Source organism: Strongylocentrotus purpuratus, unplaced genomic scaffold (genome assembly GCF_000002235.5).
Source record: "Strongylocentrotus purpuratus isolate Spur 01 unplaced genomic scaffold, Spur_5.0 spur5_scaffold_7, whole genome shotgun sequence".
Classification (NCBI taxonomy): Eukaryota; Metazoa; Echinodermata; class Echinoidea; order Camarodonta; family Strongylocentrotidae; genus Strongylocentrotus; species Strongylocentrotus purpuratus.
In genome coordinates, this window is record NW_022145613.1 from 35951719 (window position 1) to 35967534 (window position 15816).

A 15816-nucleotide genomic window follows, 5' to 3' on the forward strand; every position below is an offset into this window, starting at 1 on the left:
CACAAAAGCTAAACTGTATGTTTTGTAGCAAAACATTACACCAAAATGCACAATTATATGTATCTGTTTCTACATGTACACGCAATGTAACTTCAGGTACTTATGATTGCTCAGTAAATAGATTATTAAAATTTTAATTCCAGATAGTAAGAAGCATGAGAATTTCTTTACAAAAGTCAAATGGTATTCCAAATTTCAACTAGAGTTACATGGATATACCAAATATAATTGTTATACATGTGTACTGTACATGTTTTTGTTCTTCTTTAAATTGTGTCATTTCCATTGTAAAGTTAGGACACATTTTGGTCCATTTATCATGAACACATTTAGAATTGTAGACCTACAAAATGTACAGTACTGTACATGTTTCCATAACCAAATAGTTGTATACCGTAGATGTTGAATCAATTCCTGTTCTGGGATTATTACATGTTGTACATTTATGTTTGTCAGGTCACACTCATCTCAAAAACTGAAACTGAAACTTGTCAGTCAAGCTCAAGGTTGGATATTATCATCCTTACAGTCACCCTGACCCAGAAAATTAAAAAAAAATACCAGCAGCTCTACACTTCTTTGGTATTTATTTTTTATTTTTTTATTTTCAATGTTCTATCTTGTTGCAATTTGGTATACCGGTAATGCTTTTCTGTATTCCATCGTTGGCACTAGTGCCCCTTGAGTATTTGATTTATAATATGAACATCATTTTTTTCCTACATTATTATTTAACATTATTAGTTACTACCATACATGTACATGTACTACTACTACTACATGTACTACTAGTAGTGTATGCCTACATTGTACAACTGTACATGCACACAGTGTAAACGTTGTTATGCAATACAATAATATCTGTTTACAAAGGATGGTAGTTTGGAAGTGGAACGTTATATTCAAATGAGCTGAACTACTTTGTATACAGGCTGGGGTTGTAGTTGTAAACACATGTGTATTGATGTGTGTCCTTCTTAAATAAGGTGAGCTACAATGTAGAAGTGTGCATGAGCCTACTTGTACACGTACATGTACATGTACATTACCGTTATGTGAAATTTGGGTATACCGGAAAATGATGAGAATATCATAGAAGGATTTGAAAAGTAACAGGGAAGTATTGCATTAAATGGCAGGGCTTAAACAAAATATCCTGATATGAATGGTTGAATTAAAAAAAGGACGATACTAGTACCTAGTATACCTACATTATATGAGCCTTGTCACACATGCCATTTTGTTTTCATGTCAAACTGGATCGATGTACAATTAGGTCCTACACACATACACATGTTAATTGTACATGTGTACATGTACAGAACCTCCATGCAAACTTCAATGTCCAGTTCCTCGGCATTGTTCTTGACAATGTTACTTCCACCTGTTACAAACACACTTGTATGCTTTAATACTACTGTGATGTACATGTAAGTGTAATGTACATACATGTACATGTACTGTACATGTTTACTATACAGGGAGTGGAGATTGTGCACACAATGTGTGCGGGCAAGTATTGAATCCAATGACCGGGGTAATCCTTGTACATGTACATGCAGGTTCTGTAAAGCGCTTAGACTTAGAGACATCATTGATGTATAAAGCTCTATATAAAAGCTGAATTATTATCATTACATGCAAGCAAAGAAAAATTAATTTCTAGTTCATTCTTTAATAATAATAATAATAATAATAATCCATTTTTTTATATAGCGCTCAATACATCGATCCAACGATGTGCCTAAGTGCTTTACAGATATATTATTACCCCGTCATCGGATTCAGGCTTAACCGCACATAATGTGTGCACATTTTCCACTCCCTGGGGAGCATTCCAGCCAGTCGCCATTTTACAAGCGCGCACTTGCTCGTCCAACCACATGAACGTTCGCATCCTATGAACGTACATACTTACTGCAAGGTCTACTACGTATACTGTTGCGCCATAACTTGAGGGTCATAAAAGAGTAGAATAATAGAGTGCAGTACCGCAGTACATGTACTTGTAAACTTACAATGTACAGGACATGTAGGCCTACATGTACTCCACATCTGTGTATCGTGCAGTTCACCAACACATTGTCTCCACTCTCCACCCTCCTACTTTTGTATTTACAAACTAATCAATAATCCAATTTATAAATTCCCTAAACTGGGGGCATTTACCAGGGCACTATTAATAGGATGTCAAAGAACAAAAGAAGCATACTCTATCTTCTTTATGTGTTGCCAAATAGAGACCCTGCAGCCACAAGGACTACTTCAAAAGCTGTCAGCTTTGCTAGTCCGTGGTTTGTTGTGTACACAAGCATAATCTACCACATGTAAATGTTCATATTGGGCAGACTCCAGTACAAATGTGTACAAGTGCATGTAATGTACAAATAAAAATCCCAGATTGTAAATATCACAATTCACAAGTCTACATGTACACATGCTGTTTGCTAAAGTACACGGTCCTACACCTGTACATGTACATGTAACCATGGTTTTGTTGGGCATGTAAAGTGTAGGTCTACATGCACATTACATGTTGTACATGTACACCTTCTGTCACTGAAAGAAGTCACATCTCTGGAATGTGCCTCTTTAGCAGATAGCCGATGAGTAAATGCAATTTAAATATTTGCATTCATAAAACAAACCAAAATGATAAATAATATGCCATGATAAGAAATTGAAAGTATGCAATTGGTCTCCTCAGACATAGAGCTCGAGTTGGGTGTTGCAGTGTAAACATTGTTCTCATAAGAACTGAGCAAGAGCTACTTGTATAATCATATTTTGAATATGAAACACATATGAAACAGTTGTAGAGGAGTATAGATTCTTTGCCTCAGGGAATTAGATTGGGAATAGCAGGCTGGAGCCAGCACGAACCAGGGCTCTCTGATAGACAGCTGTAATCAAATGAAATAAAATATTGCATTCTCAAACATATCACTATCATCATGAAGTACACTGGAATATAACTCTAGGCAAGAAATGAGCATATCAATAATGCTATTGGAAATATGAATACAGCTACATGTACATGTGTATGTCAATGTACAGTGTATTTGTAATACTGCATTTTTTACATTAAATTCCTCAGATGTTTGTTGATGACATCCTCATATAATTTCCCCTGTGAATAGTTTCCTATTGCTCAGTACATTATTCCTGCAAACAAATTATCACAACATTTGTTTAATTCATATCAACACACATTTTACCAATGAAATTTTACCAAATACTGGTGCACTTTTATTGCTCTACAAAATACAAATAAACAACCCATACATTTCTTCTTAGGGAGGGAATTCCAGTTAGTTTGAAAGGATCCCCTGAAGAAATTTGTTTTGGTCGACCTAAAATCCTAAATGCAACAAAAAGGGGGGGAGGGTCGGGGCAAATATGAACAGATCTTGGTAAACTGTACCTTCATCCTTGAACTTAAACTGTATTTGTACATGCACAGTTGAACTCTTCCAATTGCAAAAAAGTAACAACCCTCATGCATGTACTGTACAAGTACTTAACAAACAGGAGTGTACAGTTGTACTTTGAACTTCAATAGTAGGTAATTTTAGAATTTTATTAACGCGGTTTATGGTCTCTTTACGATGTGCATATTTGTTTACAGCCTTGTTGTGATGTGTTTGCACAAATGGCTACATTTCAATTTGAAGGATGCAAAGTGCAAAGTTTATTTCTGCTTTTTTTCGAGCCACGCTCTATACAATTTGCATGTACGGACAAGTAGAGCTTACCCATTTTTTTAAAAACAGTTTTAAAAAATGTTGATCATAAGCCTCTGTACAGTGTATCTTTCACATGTACACTGTACTGATGTTCTAAATTATATTTGTGTGTTTTGACAATTGAATAGAATATAGAGTTTCCTGTTCAGTCTACAACGACTCCTAAATGTACATTTTGGGTATTTTTTCCCCTCTTCCTATGCTGTGGTCTAGCTGTACAGGAAGATGCAAATTCCAGGTATGATTCATGCAGCTACCACAGCTAGCTCTGGCCTGGAAGCCCTGAACACAGGAATGACCTCATCATGACCTTGCATAAGAGCTTGTCCACTTTCCCCATCAACTTGTCTCTGTCCTATACCATCTCTCCCTGCACATATTAACCTGGCATTCAATCAATTACACTTTACTGTGCACCATTACCGTATTTGCCGGCGTACAGGCCGCAGTATTTTTGGAAGAGAAAATATCAAAAAGTCGGGGTGCGGCCTATGCGCCGAAAGAGTAAAAAAAGTTTTTTTTTTTTTTTTTTTTTTTTTTTTTTTTTTTTTTTTTTTTTAGATTCGATTTATAGCGCTATGCCTGGCAATGTCTCCCAGCTCAGTAATCAGTGTGTTGACTCACCACTCGGAAACTACAACAACATTAAAATTTGACTGTCATCTTGGTTTGAAAGTAATCTTTCTAATAGATCTCAATATGTAGTTTATAATAATAGTTCCTCAAATTTTTTTCTATAACAAATGGTGTACCACAAGGTACACCACTGGTACCATAGGTACTTTATTGTTTTTAATTCACATTAATGATCTTACACATTCTTCTAAAAACGACATTGTTACTATTATTTGTGACAAGTTTACAAGCACAAATCAGCGCCTTTAACTGAACCTCGATGTTAAATGAAGTTCCTTCCACGCGTGGGTTTTCGGCAGCAAAATGTCAAAATCGGGGGTGCGGCCTATGCGGGGGTGCGGCCTTTACGCCGGCAAATACGGTACTCCGCTTTTACCCCTCCCCTCCCCTCCCCTCCCCTCCCCTCCCCTCCCCTCCCCTCCCCTCCCCTCCCCTCCCCTCCCCTCCCCTCCCCTCCCCTCCCCTCCCCTCCCCTACCCTCCCTCCCCCAATCACTGCCAAAGGGATTTGCATGGTATGTCTACAGCATACATGTACATGCACCGTTCATCTATAATACAAAATAGGAATATACTTATTAAACTTGAAGGATTATTACTTGCTATGTAAAAAAGTGAGAGAGGGGGGAAAAGCGTGTAAGAAGAAGACTGTGTTAAGAGCAACGTTGTAGGCAAGTGACAACTTCCGGCTTCCTCACATGAGTAATCGGAGAGGGGGCTGACAAGTTATGACATGAGGGAGATCTCTGTGCAACTGCAAGGATGAGTTGGATGATACTGTATACTGTACAGGAATTCATGCCACCTCATATTACATGTACATTCATGTACCAGGGAATTAATAATTTGTACACCGTACATGATTTTTTTTTTCTTTCACTGTTTCCATTCCCGATTATCTGAGAATTCAAAGTGCATGTACAATTGTACAGTTGTACTGTTTATCATATTTTTGTATTATTGTCACTTCATCTTTTGTGTACAGGCCTTTATTAATTTTGGTGCACAAATTAAAAAACAACTTATTTTTGCTATTGACTCAATGCTTGCTATTGACTCAATGCTTGCAAGGGACTGATATTCCTTAGGTAATTCTCTCATGTTGTTTCATCTTGTTCGAACATGTCAAGATTACAAAACAAATCATTCTTATAAATATAATTCCCTTTGAAAGCAATGCATGTGCATGTTAGGTACAGTCTACATGTACATGTACATGAAGGCTATCTTGCATGTACAAGATTGGAATACATGTACATCAAATTCATTACATACTGTACACTGTACAGTGTATTCATTAATTAGTGTTGACAAGTTTCATCCTTGATTAAGCCTGGCTAATCATCAATTTGAGACTGTAACCAAGATACACGTACATTGGTTGTGCTAATCTGACCACTCACTCACTCTCCACACAGGTTTGAGTGACGACAGTGTAGTCTAAAGTTCAGTATGTGAGATTTAATAATGAGTAGAAATTAACGCTTCACATCCAGGTATTCTGAACGAAGGTCAGTGACTAGGGAGAATCTCCAGGTTCAATAAAGACGTCTTCCTGTTGTACATTTCCCAGTGCAATTAAGCCTATTACCATTTTAATTGTAAACAAACATGCTTACCATGACTCTCTACTGTGAGTAGGACTTCGAGAAGCAGAAATATTTATAAGAGACAGACGTGTCTTGTATGGGTCTTTGGTTAAAGGTCTATAAATCATTACAATTATTGTTATTATAAATTTCCAAATAAACTTTTAAAAATAAAGGCTTCCCATGTATTGAACTTTAACAGTAATCAAGATATTCACAATGTATTCTTGAATTGAAGGTTAATTAAATAAAATGTCATTTTATTTTTGTATCTGCATATACATTTAAAATTGTAATACCTGCATAAATTCAAATGTCATTTAAATAATTTTTAAGTTTCATCTCAAGGTCTGAAGGTAATTTTCACAACGGCAGTGTGAACACCAACCTTTTCAGTAATGTGTTCTTGTTGCTCCCTGCATGATGCCAGCACAACGTTAGACTAAAGAACAAAATTTAGAAGCAGACAGGCGCGCTTCACTCCCAGCTGTGACCAGTGTGTAGGTATACATGTACAGTACATGTAACGATACATGTATTTCTATGAACTTTTCATAGACTAGTGGCATTTGGACAGAGAATATTATACATGTACAGTATATGGAGCATCTTGATTTAATCTGAAATTTATATTGTTAGTTTTCTCTTCTTTTCTTATTTTTTCTTTCTCCTCATTACCTATATATGTACATGTACCCCCCCCCCCCCCCATTTAAAGTTGATGAAAGCAACTTTAATTTATATTTCCTATTGTGTGTAATGTGGAGCAGTAGGCCATTGTGAAAGTTCTAGCATATGAGCAATGTTTTCCTTTCTTTCTTTTTAGATATCATACTGAGTTTACTGAATACAAACAATAATATTTTGCCTGAAAACTATTACATAGAGTGATTTTCATAGATTAAGAACAATGTCAATTACATGTACATGTACATGTACAGTAAACTAACCACATATTAATAACACTCGGTATGAAATATGCCACCACTAATCCTTCCAAAAAGCCACATAATCATGGATTATATTTTTTCAAAATGGCCTTGTATCTTGAAAGTGAGAGGAGAGGGTGACATTTAGGAGACTACATGTAATAAGTACAAACAATACCTAGAAAACTTGCCTTATAGTCAAGTAGCTCCTGGAATTCTTTCACATAACAACAGGGTGACCAGGCATAATAATAACAAATTGCAGGTACATGTACATGTACATGTCTAATAAAGACCCTACATGTAACCATTTACACCGTTTAGTTCAATGTGTTGGGTACCGTAATTAGATTTTTCAGTTTTAGTCGGCAGGCTTTTTTCACTGGCTACAGTTAAAACTTTCACGGTTCACCTGTATATTTAAATGGTACATGACTGTACATTAACATTACCCATGTCAGAAACTTTCACGGTTCACCTGTATATTTAAATGGTACATGACTGTACATTAACATTACCCATGTCAGAAAAGAGTTGACGTTTTGTTCTACAATCATTAGCCTGACGATTACATTCAATTTATTTCCTGCTCGTCTGTTGCAGGCAATTACATTGTAGGTCTACAGTTTAAATTTCTATTCATTTTAAACGATGGTACACTGTACAAAGACAAACTTTAATGTTGTATTGTTGCCAAAAGTTACCAAAGGTATTTGCTGACAGCTGCTTCAGCTACAATGTACATGTAGCAATTTATAATACATGTAAACATACAGTAACATGTACAGTGTATGACAAGATTCTCTACATGTACATGTACATGCATGTCTAAGAATGAAGCACCCTAAAGTGGTCAAATGTAGAAATTTATGCAAACATCCATTTTCAGTTCAGTTTTTAATACTTTACAGTCTTTACAGTTTACTATAGACTTTGTTAAGTACAAATACTATAGATTGCAATAAATATTGAATATGTATAATTTCAGCTAGTGTTTCATTTAAAAGCCTGGAATTGCCATTCTCTATAAATGCCAAAAGGGAGAAAAAAAAATCCATGTGTAGAAGTCAAATATGTTTAAAAGTAATATAGCAATCAGTTTGTTTGTTTTCTTGAAAAAGTATAGTTGCTCTCAACTTCTTATTTATAATTCGGAGAGAAATTTGGTCTTAAGAGTATAAAGAATACAAGAAAAATCATATCACATGAATACTACATACATGTGTACTACATGTATTCCTAGAAATGATGCTCATTCATAGAGATTGATTTACTATAATGTAACTCACAGTCTCACATGGCATGAAAGATGTGATCAAATTTGCCAAGGAGTGAAAATGTATGCACACAAAAAAAGACAACATCCGTACATTTCCCCAATTCAAGTTTATTCACAATGAGGATATCAACAAAGTAAGTAAGATATCAAATATATATTTTCATAAGTACTGTACCATAAAATGCATAATGATGCCCAGTGCAGTGATCAGTGTCAAACTACAAGACCTACAAGTAAATGCACTTTGAATACCAGTACCATAGTTAGTATGGTACTGTAGACCCTACAATATTATCTCTACCTTGATTTACCTTGATTAAACAAATTACTGACAGAATGCATTGCATGCTTGAGTAGCTGAATATGTGACAGCACTTTAATTTTAAATGTCTAGATTAGACATCTTAATTGAACAGTAGGTCAACTAAAAACTAGTTAGATTCAGGAAGTGACTCTATCTATCTTATCATTAATTTTGCAGAATATTATTTGTTAATATGACAACATGGACAATAAATCTAGACCTAGAGGGTCTAGGCCTAGCTACATGTAAATATCATATCAAGTCAGCATGGCATGTGGCACTGGTTTGTGTATGTAGCCCGATGTCCAGCCCCAGGTCATGGAACTATTTGTAGATTCAGGCATTTTCACCAGCACACCAACGCCTCTGTACAGTGTGCAGTGGCGTGTCAATGGAAACAAGGCACAACTCGGGTGCGTGCGCGGGCACAACCCTTGCTTGACATGCTTCACATGATCACAGGATTTAGATTTGCAACTTTGTTTACAATAATGTAAGGATTATTATTAGAAATAATGAGCATTCATTGTGAGAAAAAAATGAAAATATGAGATAAACAGAAGCCCTCTTAAATCTGATGTCTACATTAACCAAGATTATTTGCTTATTTCTAATCACAAAATCAGTTTTCATGAGGACGTTCTGTTCCGGTTTGTAAACATTTCTGTTCGATCATGCGATGCTTGAAGTTGAACTAGGCTTCCGGAATTTGAAAAAAAGCTCCCGCCCGCCAGTTTGCCAGCTCTTTCTCAATATATTTCCTCATCAACAAAGCTATAATGTCATAGCACATTTCACAATTAACCAATAAAGATTTTAATCCACAATAGGCCTAGATCTACTATGTTTTACTATTAAATGTGGCATGATGTTCAATAACAATTTACGCTACATTTTTGAGCGACATTCTGTGGGCGTGCGTGCGGACAACTGCGGCGAGCGCTGTATTCAAAGCAATGGACATCCCGCAGAAAACATACGACGATCGTTCGTAAAAAGCCACAAATCTTACCTGATTCCGACGTAGGGAAGCTATTTATTTGTTCCTCATCCCGGTTTACTTGTGTTATAATGGAAGTACTTTCCATCTAGGGTGCTTTCGTGACAATCTCACAGAATATCTTACTGAAAATCTGTGTGATAGTAATCCTTGCATTGGCAGTCTCGGCACAGTTTACTACGTTCGTTCCAAAATGGAGGTTTCGGGTCAACATTTTGTATGGGAAAATAATAAGATCAATTTACATGGAGCGGGGTTCAGGCACCAAAAGCCCGGATGTAAATAAACCCTGCGCGAAATTTGGCGGCATTCCAAAGAGGGGCGATTGTGAGCGGTCAGTGGATATTGGGATAGTGGAGTTGGTATGACAAATTCTGAGAAATTTTTTTGAACGATCGGAGAGTTTCCCAAGGTTTTCCAAGAAAAATCTAAGAAAGAGTTACAAATGGAAGAGCGATGGAATAGGCCATTTTCGTAATGTAATCAAATTGAATGCGCAAACCTTTGTTAAATGCCTCGTTACACATATCGAAAACTAGTAATTGCATTTCAATATAGACCGGCCTAGTCAGAATGCGAATTGCGTATATTTCGTGTTGTTATATATATGTTTTTCCTACCTAGAAACGATTAATGTATGCGATTCACATTCTGACTAATGAAATTCAATTATTTGTAATAGGTGAATGAAATAATTCGTACTAACATGGCACTTAACAAGATTTATGCATTGAATTATTACATTACGAAAATGGTCTATTGTCAGGTGCTGAACAGGTGCATGTGAGCAAGGAACCGGCTTCAAGGCGGGGACAGAAAGGGGTGGGGCTGGGGCGTGATGGAGGCGGGGTGCAGGCGCGTACACAGGGGGGGGGGGGGGAGGGGGTTAAACCCCCCCCCTTTGGTATTTTTATGTGTGTAAACCCCCCCCCCCCATAACCCCCCTTAACCCCCCCCCCCTTGGATTGAAAAAAAAAATTATTCCCATGACTGACCTTAAAAAGGTGGCCTTACCCTTCCCCCCCCCCAACGGAGCAAAATGTCAAATTTTCAAATTTCGAGACCCCCAAAATAAGAAAAAAGTGTCCTCTTACCCCCCCCCCCCCCCCCCCCCCCCGCTTATTCAGCGGTCGGCTGAGTCGTTGCGAAATTTTCGGCCCGATTTATAAATGTTAACCCCCCCCCCCCCCCCCCTTGCAAAAATCCTGCGTACGCGCCTGGCGGGGTGCAAACACATTCACTGGTCTCACCAGTCACCAGGAGCCATAGAAGATGACATGAGTATCAGTCATGATCATTACACGGTATACTTCAATTCGGTTTAAAATATGAATTTTCTATGTATAGTGGTAAATAATTTTCATTTATAAATATGCATGAAAAAGACAGGTACATTTTGTAATTCAAGGAAACGAAACAAGCCCATAACGAAACGAAAATCAGCATTATTTTTGATTATTTTTTCATCACCAAAATGTATCCATATTTGAATCCTATTTATATTCTTTGTACAGTATAACCGATGTCTTTATTGTACGTGTAAGTGAAACAAATATCTATGTTAAACTTACAATGTACAAATTATTATTGGAATATTACTCACCTCCATGCAACAAACCTTGGATTTAGAAAAGGGAAATCCCCCCTTATGCACATCCGATTGAGGTGGCCAGTAATGCCCCCCCCCCCCCCCCCCCCCCCCCCCTCCACGAAAAAAAATGCCCCACGTGTTACTATAGTACACAGTTTTGGGCATCGGACATAACATTCATAATACTTATTTGTTAAATTCATCCTTTCAAGGCGTCGGCTTTTATTCGAATAATGTGTAACTACATCCGATAATGATGATTCCAATCCAATCCAGTCATCATTATAATTCGTACAACCCTTATGCAGCGACTGTTATCCTCAACTATAGCAATACCATGAGATCAGTATTCAAGACTGCTCATCCTTTCTATCAGTACCTGATATTTAACATCCAATTTGGTATCGATTGATTTGATTTGATTTGATTTGATTCCGTTCCATTCAACTGAAGGGTTGGCCTAATAATTCTAAAGCATAACAAAGTTAATCGACTTTGACAAAATTAGGACCTCAGTAACCCGTCAATATTGGCTTGTTTCCATTGGGGTTCTCAGAATACATTTTAGGCATTGACAATGTTATAATTCATCAAAAATTGAAACTTGTGGGGGAAGAGAGAAAAAGAAATCTGAAGTTGTAAATAGGCCTAAACACGGTCTGATTTTAGAAATATGAATTCACTTCACTCAATATCAAAACATGAACAAATAATACTTTTACATATCGTACATGTTCTGGAAAAGAATACCAACAAATAATTTGTATCCAACACCAACGCAAAAAGTCGAGACTAAGAAATCAACATTAGGGGCACTTCACGCAGTAGCATTAAACAGATCTGGGGGCGTTTCACAGAACTTGTCATCAGTTACAAATGACAGTTTTTGTTATAATCTACTGAAATCCTTGCTTCTGATTGGTTATCAGTAGATTTGTCACCGATTTTTGTCATTTGTCATTGAAAAAAGGCTTTGTGAAACGGGTCCCTGAACTGGACGTACATTTATATGAGAAACCATGTTCGGATTACGCAGTACCTAATACGTCATTGTAATGTTTAATGTTCGTACATTTGAATTTTAGATGATGAAGAAGAAAAAAAAGGATACTAAAATAACATTTTGCTTGATTTTAAAGTCTTAGCGATCGTGTTATCTAATTCAACTACAAATAATAATCATTTTTGTCAGTCTATATCAGATAAAGCTGACAGTTTAGCATCGTGAAATTGTTTTGATTTGATTGATTTGATTTGATTTATTAATTTTTTAATATCATATATTATTTCAAACATATATATTTTTAACATACATAGGTATATTGTCCATCAGTGTGATAATTTACGTTTCAAAGTACAATCCATATACACCGCTATAGGACCATGCAGCCCAGCATAATGTATAAACTAACCATAATATATGGGCAGCGAAATTGTCTGTTTTGTTATCTTATCGAATGCATTTTGATGTCACGGCAATTTATGCAGTCTCAAAAATTTTGCTCATCACTTCCAAAGTTTAGAAAGACTAGACAGCATGATGAGACACCAGCACCTGACGAGAGAATAAGCCGACGCAAATACCGTTCCCGCATATCGAGTTTCAGGTTTTTATTTTATTCAAGTGCAGTAAGCAAGGATTTCTTGTCATCACATTGTCGCAGTGAAACTGACTTTTGAGCATTGTGTGTCTCTTTATCATTTATTTTACAGCCTGGTCTAAAAATTAAATTTGGTTTAACAAACGATAATCAAGCACTAACACCCGAATTCTACTAAAATCCATACCCGACGCTGGGCTTAAATTTAGTTAAAAAGTCAGAGACATACTTCCTGAGGTCTAAGATTCATTTCTTTAACGACTTAAACTTTGTTTAACAATGAAGTATGCATATTCATTGTTCTGAATTTATATGACGGGTCGACACCATAGAGATATATATTAATATATAGCTCTGTGGTCGAAACGTATATAGGGAATACGAGCTTGATTGTACAACATACTTTTATCAATAGATGGCGCTATAGCAATTAATGATGTCCTCTCTGGTGAATGGCCGTTTGATCTATAACCAGCTCGTCTACTACCCAATTAGTCTATTCCCATATGGTCTACACTGATCCCGTCTACTATTTGTCTACTTATCATTTGGTTTAATAACCATTTAAGCTAATAGCCATTTGGTCTAATTTTCATATGGTCTAGTTTCCAATGAGTCTACTACCCATTTGGCCTAGTGTTCATTGAGTCTAATGACCAGTTAGTGTAATTTCCAGTTTGTCTAATCTACCATCCATAAGGTCTAATAATAATTGTTATGATTTTGTTATGATTTATGTGAGATGATTATTAGACCATATGAATCCCGAAGTGACGGTAGTGAGGAAAATCGTTACGCAAATTGTATGCGATTCTCCTCATTACCGTCACTTCGTGAAAATAATTATAGGGACGAAAATGGGACTTTCGACGGCGACCGACTTGCATCATGACTAAATGAGTGATAGACCAAATGGGTAGTAGACTTATTGGAGATTAGACTAAATGGAAATAAGACCAAATTACTATTAGGCTAAATGGTCATTATACCGAAGGATAAGTAGACGAAATGATTATAAGACCATGTGGATAGTAGACTGGCTGGCTGGGTGTAGACCATATGGGAATAGACCGATAGCGTAGTATACGAACTGGTTGAAGACCAAACGGCTATAAACCTCCCCTCTCACTATATCAGCTCACTACCCCCCCCCCCCTAGCCCCCAACCCCAATCCCAACCCCGTAAGTGCCCTTTTTTCATCCCTGGTGAGTGTCTCTTTTTAGGTGTAAAAAGTGCCTCATTTTCACCTCTGATAACTACCATTTGTACTTTGACCCGTGCTCCTTTCCTTTTCTAATAAGTGTCTTATCTCTTTCGATAAGTGTCCCCTTTTCCTCTCATCATTAAACGTGCCCCAATTTTAAGGCGACTAAGAATATTATTCCCCAAAGCTCGCTCGCTCGCATTTATAGATGATGTAATTTTGTTACTGTCTTATCAAAGGACTTTTCAGTCTTCCGTTATGAGAATAAGCTTTTAAAGTTCAACCCATCAGGATGGGGTTTTTCCTCTTTAAAAGATGTATAAAGAGAAACAATTATTAAAATCATCCCTGATAATGTAATCACAATGTAGGGGTATATACCAATGTCTAAAAAATTGCATATTTTCACTTTGAGATTTCCCTTTGAAGGTGCCCTTTTTTTCAGATATTGCCCTATTTCGTTGGTGCCCCCCCCCCCTCCCCCCATTTTGGAAGTCGCTCCGCCGCCCCTGACTTCCGGCATATTTCCATCGTTCATTATAAGCTTTGTTTCAAATGTCCTTCAACATGTTCATTCTTTCTGTTTCATTTTTCCAATTAAGCTCATTGTGACCTCACAATCGAATCGACAACACAGACTTTCGCTTTTACTTTGAACTTGCGGAGTGTCTAAATCACACATTTTAAGTGGTTAAGGAAGTTGCTATAAATAACATTTTGTTATCGTGAAAGTGTTTTCAATCTTCCTGTCCGTTGCTTTATGTGAATATGTGTTTCCGGGGCGGCAGGATTGTTTCATATTCACCAATACGGATATGAGTGAACTATACCATAGAACACATTCTCATTTCTAGACGCAGGAAAAGTGAAGAGGACAAACAAAAATGACAATAATCTTTGTATCAGTTGAAAAAGCAATACACCTATGTAGAGAAAACTTGGTAAAGATTCGCAAACATGTAGCTGAAGCATCTTCATTAATGGATAAATGAGAAGGAGTTAATGACCAAGGGATGACAGTGTGATCCCCACGACAAGTACGACATACAATGCTTTTATATTTGCATAACCTACTTTCACAGCACTTTTTATAACTGAGGATACTACTACTAGAGTAATACCAGTAGTAATCAAATCGAAATGACGAATACAGTCATAGATAATGGTTTCATATTGTTGACAGGACACTCAAATCTTTACACTTCTTCATGGGAGGATCAATAAGAGGGGGGGGGGGGGGGGGAGCAAAAACAAAAACAAAATCATATTTTGCAGGTGATCACTTACACCCATATCTCTGCTGAAAATGAGAGGGGTGCGGAACCCCCGTGAACCCCATGTTATGCCAATGTCTCCAAAAGTACAAATCTAGATTTACAGGAACTTGCGTACAGTAGCCAAATCTTTGCACACGGCACCAAACCCTGGTATATAAAGGTTATAAATGATACATAAGCTAACAGCTGTGAGTGGTTGATACCAGTGTGCAGAGGCGGAATCATTCGTCACGTTAATTATCAAGAAACAGCAAAAGGTTTGCTTTTAATTGTAGTATTGGTACTGATATTTAAATCCTGTAATCTTATCAGTTAAATATTATACTCTCTTTAAGTTCAACGTGAAATCGCGATGGACATCGATCATTCGATGACCACTTCGAAAACATAAGTGAAGAAAGTTCGTACATGTACTTTTTATCCTCTCTGTAATCCTCGAAAGTTCTTCATATAATTATCTCTCAGTCATCATCTAAACGTGGATTGGGATTTCTGGGGCGTGCATGTGTAGCCGGAAACAAACCTTCAATAACTTCGATACCAAAACTGAATAAAAGCGAATACGCCTTTAACGATGCTGCTGAAAAACAGAAGGGAAATACTCGTGAAACAGTCGATCAGTGAAATTTATGATGCCGGCGTGTTAAAAGTCAACAAAGC

General features: G+C 36.9%; 1 protein-coding gene across 2 annotated transcripts in view; it reads right to left on the reverse strand.

The window, feature by feature from the left end:
* The window catches only part of LOC586513 (CTD small phosphatase-like protein), a 45047-nt gene extending 35324 nt beyond the window's left edge, over positions 1-9723 (reverse strand). The window contains exon 1 of one of the 2 annotated variants that reach the window (XM_030974134.1): positions 9495-9723. In XM_030974134.1, coding sequence (XP_030829994.1) covers positions 9495-9570 — 76 coding nt within the window. In that variant the 5' untranslated portion in view covers positions 9571-9723. The remainder of the gene's footprint in view (positions 1-9494) is intronic. The other variant, XM_030974133.1, reaches the window with a different exon arrangement.
* Between the last annotated feature and the right edge of the window lie 6093 nt (positions 9724-15816).